The 9,630-nt window shown below is 48.9% G+C and overlaps 1 protein-coding gene across 3 annotated transcripts; it reads left to right on the forward strand.

Moving 5' to 3' along the window:
- The first annotated feature begins 4,728 nt into the window (after positions 1–4,728).
- On the forward strand, positions 4,729–9,259 carry TTC32 (tetratricopeptide repeat domain 32). 3 transcript variants are annotated; one of them, XM_037894021.2, is made up of 4 exons: positions 4,729–4,848; positions 5,310–5,584; positions 6,905–7,071; positions 8,160–9,259. In XM_037894021.2, the coding sequence occupies exons 2-4, from the start codon at positions 5,472–5,474 to the stop codon at positions 8,285–8,287; spliced, it is 408 nt and encodes a 135-aa protein (XP_037749949.1). In that variant the 5' UTR covers positions 4,729–4,848; positions 5,310–5,471; the 3' UTR covers positions 8,288–9,259. The 3 variants fall into 3 exon arrangements, with proteins under 3 accessions (XP_037749949.1, XP_043398160.1, XP_037749948.1); XM_043542225.1 differs by having other exon boundaries at positions 4,735–4,848; positions 5,310–5,620; XM_037894020.2 differs by lacking the exon at positions 4,729–4,848 and having other exon boundaries at positions 5,301–5,620.
- Positions 9,260–9,630: the final 371 nt, after the last annotated feature.

A 9,630-nucleotide genomic window follows, 5' to 3' on the forward strand; every position in this document is an offset into this window, starting at 1 on the left:
AGCCTCAGGTAGGTGGGGGGAGGGGCAGGACTTGGACCTGTTCTGGGCATCACCAAAAATTATACAAACCTGCCACCTCTGCTGGCATCCATCCCAGACTTCCGCTGTGTGGCTGCCTTGAACCCCAGAGCTTGTGGGGCCGGCCAGCTGCCCTGCTGGGGCTTGAGGCTTCAGTGATGTGGGAAGAGGGTGATGGGGCTTCAGCTCCATGGGAGGCGCCTGCCAGGGTGTCAGCCCCACAGTGTGGTAGTGGGGCTAAGGGCTTCTGCCCTGCGGGGAGGGCGGTCTCAGGGCTTCAGCCCCACAGGAGGTGCTTACCAGGGCTTGGGGCTTCAGCAGGAGCAGGACCGATGCCCCGAACCTCAGCAGGCATGCCTCATGGGGCTGAAAGCCCCAAGATCCCTCCTTCCTGCCAGGCAGAAGGACCCTAACCCCCAAACCCCACAGCAGGACAGAAGCTCTGAGCTTCCCTGCTCCCAAGTCTGGTAGGTGAAGAATGGGGAGGGAAGCGTGGGGAGCTCTGCAGGCAGCACTTTAACTTTAAAAGAGCTGCAATTTAGCCACCCCTGATCTAGACTCCTTTGGGCTGTAATGCTTTGATCTAATTTTGGTGGTTGGGATTAGTATGTGGGTACTAGGTGGTGCTGGTGGCCTGTGATATACAGGAGGTCAGATCAGATAATCTGGTGATTCTTTCTGACCTTAAACTCCATGACTCTAAAAAAAATATATATTTTAAATAAAAGATTTGGTTCCTTCAGGAATCATCATGTTGTGCAATAGTTACCATGTGTGTAACAACTGCATTATCTCATTTTCATTTCCTTAGTACCATAGGTGCAACTTTCTAATGTGCCCAGGGGCCCCGGCATATCCATATCCATCACATTAGAGGGCATATCCATCACATTAGAAAGGTAAGACTACTGCTATTAAAATATGAGTTGTGTGCTTTTATTTGTAGAACAAAAAAATTATTATTAAGTTTTTTTTTTTATACAGCGCTTTTATCCAAAGCGCTTTACAACTGTTAGCTAACGGTACAAACAACATTCGGAAAGATCATTAAGTGGTCTGCCGAGACCCTCAGTAATTTTCAAGTGGTCCACAAAAAAAAAAAGTTTGAGAACCACTGCTCTAGGCACTACTGTAATACTAATAATATAAATAATCTCCCACTGTTACCCTGCCACCACAGCTCACTGGTTTTAATTCACAAGGATTTGGCATTTAACACTCAAGCACTCCTCTTCCCACCTCTTATCCCACGCTCCGACCACTGCATATGGTAGCATAGTGGTGGTGGTGGCCTAATCCCTTCAGAGAGTTCAATTTCCTATTACGTAGCTGCATTTTGCTCATATCACAGCACAGGATTATTTAAATAGCCAGTTGAACATCTGCATACCATTGCCATCTACTGTTCATTATGTTTCTACTGAATCTACTGTTCGTTATGTTTTATTGCATACATTATACTTGGATTTTAAATCATGATTCCTTAGTTATTTTTCAAAGGGAATGATGGAGGATAATGCAGATCAATTTCATAAATGATTGAATGGTATGTGTGAAGGATGGTCTTCCTCAGGCAGAAGCTGAAGGCTAGTTAAATTCATTTTAGTCAATTACTATAGAATAAAACTTAGTACAGCAGATCCCAATTTATCCAATCTAACTAGGACTAAGACCAAATTGGATAATCAAACATTCAGATAATCTGGGGGGTAGGAAAGTGCGAAGCTGCAGCGCCATCTAGCAGCCACAGGAGAGCTTGCCTTCTTCTGGACCTGCGTGTGCTAGTTGTTTTTTGTTTCCTCTCTGGTGGACCACACCCTTGTCATGGTGGAGAGGCTTGCCTGGCCTAAAGACCTCAGAGCTACATTGTCTGGAGCTTTCATACTTCTGTTAAGGTCCTTGGTGAGCAGGTCTGAGGCGAAGCTCCTGACTAACCACTGTCCAAACTTCACAAGACCCCAATGGTGGATCAGGCACATATAGGGGACCTTTTAGTACTCTGTGGCTGTGAAGTTGGATGAGGGCTGCCCCTGGTTGTCTTGGATCTCCTTGCCACTGGGTTAGGGTTTTCCTCCTGTCAAGTCTCCTGCGCACTGGTTTCCCCACGTTAAATCCTAGCATTAGTTCAACAGAAAAGAACTGCATTCTGTAGCTGGAAAATGATTCCTCTAACCAATGAAAACATAAGGCTTATCACCTGCTCAAAGCCGAAGTCCAAAAGAGGCTGTGAGTCATCAAAAATAAGCTGTGGCAAGAGAAGGCCTCTGAGATCCAGGGTTTCATAGACCAGGATGACATGAGATGCGTCTTTCAAGCAACAAAAGCTATATATGGGCCAAGCTCCAAAGGCCCAACCTCCATACATTCCCAGGATGGTTCCACTCTCCTCAAGGACAATGTGGCCATTAAACAACGCTGGAAGGAGCACTTTGAGAGCCTACTAAACCCCAAATCCACGGTCTCTGAAGACACCATTGAACCTATTCCACAACACTCAGCAATGGAACACCCCGCTGATCCCCCATCTTCTGAGGATATCATCCAGACAAAAAAATCACAGGGCAGCAGGCCCAGATGGCATCCCAGCTGAGGCTTTTAAAGCTGGTGGAACAACACTCCAGCACAGACTTTGCCAACTCCTAGACAAAATCTGGACCTGCAAAGAAATTCCACCTGACTTTAAGAATGCCAACATTGTTACAATATTCAAGAAAGGGACAAATTTTTGTGTGGGAACTACAGAGGTATTGCCCTCCTCTCCATCACAAGGAAGATCCTTGCCCGGATCCTACTAAACTGCCTTCTCCCTCTTGCCAAGGAACTCCTCCCCGAATAACAGTGTGGCTTCAGGCCATCCCAAGGCACAACTGACATGGTCTTTGTGGCACAACAGATTCAGGAAAAGTGCAGGGAGCAACACCAGGAACTGTTCATGGCATTCATTGATCTAACCAAGGCCTCTGACTCTATAAATCATGATGGAAGGTGCTGTGTAGGTTTGGCTTTCCACAGAAATTCATTTCCATCATCAGACTACTCCATGATGGGATGACTGCCACCATTCTGTGCAACAGCTCAGGGATCGAACCATTCATCATTCGCATTGGTGTCAAGCACAGCTGTGTCATTGCTTCAACACTCTTCTCCATTTACTTTGCCGTGATTCTGATTCTCATCTGTGACCACCTTCCTGATGGAATCAGGATTGAGTATCATATGGATGGTCAACTCCTCAATCTCCGACATCTCCAAACAAAATCTAAGATCACTAGAATTGGCATCACTGACCTTCAGTATGCAGATGACTCTGTCATTCTCGCACACCCAGAGGCTGACCTGCAAAGTACCCTAAATCTTTTTGCAGATGCCTATCAGAGCCTGGGTCTCTCTCTCAACACTGGGAAAACCAAGGTACTCTACCAGCCCTCACCTGCATAAACTACTCTTCATACTCCAAAAATCACCACTGGCAGAGACCCCCTGGAAAATGTGGACCATTTTCCACACCTGGGCAGCCACCTCTCGCAAACAGCCAGCATTGACAAAGAAATTGAATACAGGATCCGCTGTGCCAGTGCACACTCTGGAAAACTACTCACATTGAGGGATAGCCAAAGAGAAGGCTGGTTGTTTGGTTAATACAGTGAGCCACATAAGGGAGGGTTGGATAAACGGGGTCCTACTGCACTTATTTCTCTTTCCTTTTTGTAATCTATGGGAAAACACATCTGATGTAGCACAGTGCACGAGTTTGCCCTGTAGGGTTGCCAGGTGTCTGGTTTTCGACCCGAATGCCTGGTCGAAAAGGGACCCTGGCGGGTCCCATCAGCACTGCTGACTGGGCCTATTAAAAGTCCAGTTGGTGGTGCTGCAGGGCTAAGGCAGGCTAGTCCCTACCTGTCCTGACACCATGCTATGCCCCAGAAGTGGCCAGCAGGTCCGGCTCCTAGGCGGGGGGCCACGGGACTCCACACACTGCCCCACCCCTAGCACTGGCTCCCTACTCCCATTAGCCGAGAACTACGGCACAACGAGGACCCAGGACATGCAGGGAGCCTGCCTTAGCCCTGCTGACTGGGAGCCGCCCAAGGTAAGCCCGCACACCAGCCCTGAGTCCCCCCCAGAACCCGCTCCTGCACCCCAAGCCCCTCATCCCCAGCTCAACCTCATAACCTGCATCTCCAGCTGGAGCCCTCACCCCCTCCCGCATCCCAACCCACTGCCTCAGCCCGGAGTCCCCTCCCACACCCTGAATGCCTCATTTCTGGCCCCACTCCAGCGCCCACACCCCTAGCTGGAGCCCTCACCCTCTCCTGAACCCCAACACCCTGAGTCAGCTGGGGGAGAGTGAGTAACCGAGGGAGGGGGGATGGATGGAGCAGGGCACAGGCACGGCCTCAAAGGAGGGGTGGGGCAAGGGTGTTCGGTTTTGTGCGAGTAAAACAGGGGTGGCCAGCCTCCGGCTCTGGAGCCACATGCAGCTCTTCAGAAGTTAATATGCGGTTCCTTGTATAGGCACCGACTCCGGGGCTGGAGCGACAGGCGCCAACTTTCCAATGGGCCAGGAGGGGCTCGCTGCTCAACCCCTGGCTCTGCCACAGGCCTTGCCCCCACTCCACCCCTTCCTGCCCCCTCCCTTGAGCCGGCCGTGCCTTCGCTCCTCCCTCTCCCCACCCCAGAGCCTCCTGCACCCCAAGAAAGAGCTGACCGGGAGCTGCAGGGAGGGAGGGGGCAGTGCTGATCAGCCAGGCTGCTGGTGGGCACGAGGCACTGGGAGCAGGGGTGGGGGGCTGCTGACGTATTACTAAGGCTCTTTGGCAAGGTACATTGGTAAGTTCTGGCTCCTTCTCAGGCTCAGGCTGGCCACCCCGGGGAGCAGAAAGTTGGCACTGCTATTGCCCTGCCTGGGGTGGGGATGAATACGGCGGGGAGAGCTCCGGGAACGACAGGGCTGGAGGGAATGTGGGACACCCCAAGGGGAGCCCACCCCATGACGGGGGGGGGGGGGGGTTGAGGCGTTCAGCCTCCCCCCACAAGCGGGACAGGCATTTCGGAGCTGACAGGCCCGAGCCTGGGTGCACCCAGCGGGGAGGGGGTCAGAGAGCGGCAGCTGTAGGGCAGGCCCAGGCCGGGAAGCGCCCAGCGGGCCCGGGGCGAAGGAGCGGGCAGGCGGGGGCGCGCAGACTGTGTGAGGGTCGGGGACAAGCATAGGCTGCCCCGCCCGCTCGAGGCCGCAGCTAAGGCGCGGCTCGGGAGCCCAGTGGATTATGGGTAGCTCCTTTGCTGCGCAGGCGCCCGACAGCGCAACGACGGGTGATGCCGTGACGTCACGTCTCCGGCCCCCAAGAGCCAAACGCGGAGTGCGGCCACTGTAGCGCGAGCGACACCCGCGGCGCGGCCGCCCCCGAACCCGGGGGCGAGCTGGGCGGTTGCTATGGGGATGTAACGCCGTCATGGGGCAGGAGCCGGCTCGCGAGCGCCCGGACCTGCTGTCGGCCGCGCACGCGCACTTCCGGGAGCAGCGATTCGGCCCGGCGGAGGAGCTATACAGCCGCTTCATCGCGCGGTGCGTACGCTCCTCGGCCGGCCCCGCCCCCACCAGGTGTGTCTGGAGTAGCCCGGGGGCGGGGCTGGCGTTTCTGCGGAGGGAGGCGGGCGGGCAGGTTCTTAACCGGGGCACGCACCAGGGGGCGCAGCTCCGCCCCTCGACGGCGGAGCCGGGGGAAGCTCTGGCTCGCCACGCGCCCAGCAGCCAATGCGATAGGCCGCGAGGCTGCGGCGGGCGGGGCGTGGGAGTCGCCTGCCTTGGGAGGGACCGGGAGGCCCCCACGCCGTGGCTCCGCCCCCCCCCCCCCCCCCCCCCCCCCAGTCCTGCCAGTTCCCAGCTGTGCGGGTCCCCGCCTTAGCTGTGCGCGGCTCCGCCCCTCCCCCTCCCCTAGCAGGGCAGAGCCAGTGGGGGCTGCCAGGAGCCCGCCGGTTGGGGCGGTGCGCACCCGCGGGCCGGGGGAGGCGTGTTCTGCCTTCCCCCGGCTTGGGGGTGCTCAACCCCCAGCTCAACCCCCCAGGCCCCCCGCTTTCCTCCCCCTGCTCCATCCCGTGGCCCCGCCCCCTCCTTGTTCCTGCTCCCCCCCCCGCCCCCCGCTTGCCAGGAGACAGCTGATCACAGTGAGGGAGGCACTAGGAGGGAGGGGGAGGAGTTGGTTAGCAGGGCTGGGGGCAGACAGGTGCTAAGGGGAAGCTGGCTTCTTTTGGGTGCTCAGCACCCATTCATTTTTTCCCCATGGGTGTTCCAGCCCTGAAGCACCCACGGATTCGGCGCCTATGTCATAGTCGGCCCTCTGGCCTGGGTATCTGTGGGCATGTCTACACTTAAAACGTTGCACTGTGGTAGTTGCAGCGCTTGACTGAAGATGTTCTATGCCAGTGGTCCTCAAACTTTTGTACTGGTGACCCCTTTCATACAGCAAGCCTCTGAGTGTGACCCCCCCCCCTTATAAATTAAAAACACTTTTTTTTATATTTAACCCCATCATAAATGCTGGAGGTAAAGCAGGGTTTGGGGGGGAGGCTGACAACTTGCAATCTCCCATATAATACCCTCCTGTCCCAACCCCAGTTTGAGAACCCCTGCTCTATGCTGATGGGAGAGAGTTCTCCTGTCAGTGTAGTTAATCCACCTCCCCAAGAGGCAGTAGTTATTTGGCATGGGAAGCTCTCCCACCAACATAGCACTGTCTGCATGAGGGGTTAAGTTGGTTAACTACATTGTTCAGGGGTGTGGATTTATCACACCTCTCAGCGACATAGTTATACTGGTAAAGGTATGTGATGTAGACCAGACTTTTGACTCTTTAGGTATTCAGTGCCTGCTCTCTTTTAAATCAAGGAAATGCCTCACCCATGATCTCGCCACTGCATTCAACAACAGGGGACAAATCAAGTACATGCGGGTTGACTTTTATGAAGCAATGGATGACTACACATCAGCCATACAAACCCAACCTGATTTTGAAGTCCCATATTATAACCGAGGATTAATATTGTACAGGCTAGGTATGGAAAAAACATTGTTCATTTTCCAATTTAGTATATTGCATTTGCAGACTGCTTATGGTGCCCCATTCTTGGTTGGCCCTTAAGCACTACCATGATAAACATAATACTATTAATGTGCTGTGAACTTTAACGTGCATTACTCCAATTTCATGCCAGTGGAATTATACCGTTGTAAAATAGTGGGAAATCAGCCCCCTTAAATCACTGTCCAAAGTAATTGCTTTAAAAATAAACAGGAAACTTGTTTTTTTAGCAGGCTTGTTTATATGATATTGGGATGCTGAACAAACCAAGTGACCCACCAAATAAGTGTTAGCCTTTCATAATGTAACTTAATCTGTGTAAAAAGACCTCCAGACTAATTTGTTTCTGTCATTTGGTTTATTTCTGCTGGATAAAGTTTTGGGGATAGAGTTGTTGGCCCTGATTCTGCTCAAACAACATTTTTTGCACTGGGGAAATCCATTGCTTTCAATGGATGTATTCCTGATAGTATACCATGGTTGTCTATCAGATATAAAACCACATTTGAGTAATATTAAGTGTGAAAAACCAATAAAGACATTAAAGGTATTATATTTAAATTAAACTACCATTAATGTAAAAGATCAAAGTACGCTTTTATGTATTATCCTTGTTGTTTTGTTCAATTTGCTCAGCAATTTGCAAAATTCAGTCATCTCCCAGTAAGTCTCACCATCATTCTATAGTTTCATGAGTTCTATAGCTTCTGTAAGTTTTCTGGCTTTGAAAACAATCTAAAATACTCAAATATGTTGCTGAAAGGAGACAAAACTACTAACAGTGATTCTGCGGATGTGCATAGTGATATTACTATTGCATGTTTTATAATGAAATGGCATTATCAGAACCATTATGCTTTAATATGAATAATTAGAATACAGAGCCTGATCTTGAGAAGACAGAGAGCCTCCTGTGAAGTACTAAACACCTTCAGCTCCTATTGTTTTCACGTTGAGAGTTTTGTTTGGTAAAACCATCAGGAATCATTCTTCAGTTTTTGTTTGTCAAATAGCTTAGATGCAGAAACAAGTAATACACATTTTCTTCTCTTTTTGTCACAGGATACTATGATGAGGCTTTGGAAGATTTCAAGAAAGTTTTAGCATTAAACCCTGAGTTTGAAGATGCTTCCTTGAGTCTAAAACAGACTATTCTTGACAAAGAAGAAAAACAAAGAAGGACATATTAAAAATTCCACTAGCTCCATAAAAAATGTTTTCTTGAACACTTAGTCGACTTGAGATTTTAGTCTTTGATGAATAAAACACAAGATTGTTTACATTTTATCTTGCTCTGGGGAAAAGACATTTTCTTAGTTTTAGATAAATAATCAAAGTAGGTATGTACTATAATTGCCAAGTAAACTATAGTTTTTGAACAGCTCTGTAATTGCAGTGTTGAACAAAAGCACAATGTTAAACCTGTCTATGATGTTGGTCATTCTGTGTTGAAATATTTTATAATATATACAAAGCTGGTGGAAGTTCAGTAACTACTACTAAAGTCTGATTGTTAAAGAAATGTTTATATATACTCTTGCACAGATTTATTTAATAAGTCTTTCGTGGAGGAAATAGACAAATTATAGCAAGTTTCAGTACTTGAAATTAGCTGTTTAGTCGAAATAATTTCTTTAACATTGTTAAAACTGTTTTACAGTATGTTAGTAGGTTGGAGTATAACATCTGCCTATAGATTTCCAATATGTCCATCACAAAGGCAGTGGGCTATGGAGGGAGAGTATAGGATAAAGTTTATATTTTATTGTAATGGCTGAGTGGATACTAAATGAATATATTGTATTGATTTCTGTATCATCTGCAGGAAACCACAAGGATTGTAATTGTTTGAGTTGTTCATAGCAATTATCTTTTTGGCTTTTTTTCCTGTTTATTGAAAAAAAAACAATTAATTTATTACATAAAAAACCAAGCATGATCTAACTAGCTATAAGGGTAAGTGCAAACTGGTGCATCTTTTCTGTCATATTAGACTATAGAAGCAGCAGCTCAAGTCAAGAACCCTGGGTCTATTATGCCATTGTGTTGTGCACAGGAATAAAGTTCTGGTTTAAAAAAAAAGTTTTTAATTGCAAGCATGGCATTAACTTCAAATGTATTCTGAATAAATAAGACCACTTTAAGGTTCTTTTTATACTGTATATTGCTTCATGGAAGATCTCACAGCTCCTTACAAATGCAAGGCCACATCACTGGAATGACTTGTGAGAGTCACTAGGAAGTTCTACAGCACTACTTGGGTAAGTAAAGGGACTGGGGTTTAGCCCTTAAATTGCTTTGTGTTCTATCTACAGTTACCACTTTCATTACGGAATTCGCTTCCAGATGTGGGGTGAAACACCCCTTACACACAATTTCATACAACCCCATAGTGCTTCCCAGACAATCGTTTTAGCCTTATGACACACCTGTTAGGCTAACAATACCACCAAACCTTTTTTACAGGTGGAGAAACAGACATACTGTGGCAGTAGGGTCCAAATTTTCAAGAGTCTCAGTTTTGGTTTTCAAA

Source organism: Chelonia mydas, chromosome 3 (genome assembly GCF_015237465.2).
Source record: "Chelonia mydas isolate rCheMyd1 chromosome 3, rCheMyd1.pri.v2, whole genome shotgun sequence".
NCBI lineage: Eukaryota > Metazoa > Chordata > Testudines > Cheloniidae > Chelonia > Chelonia mydas.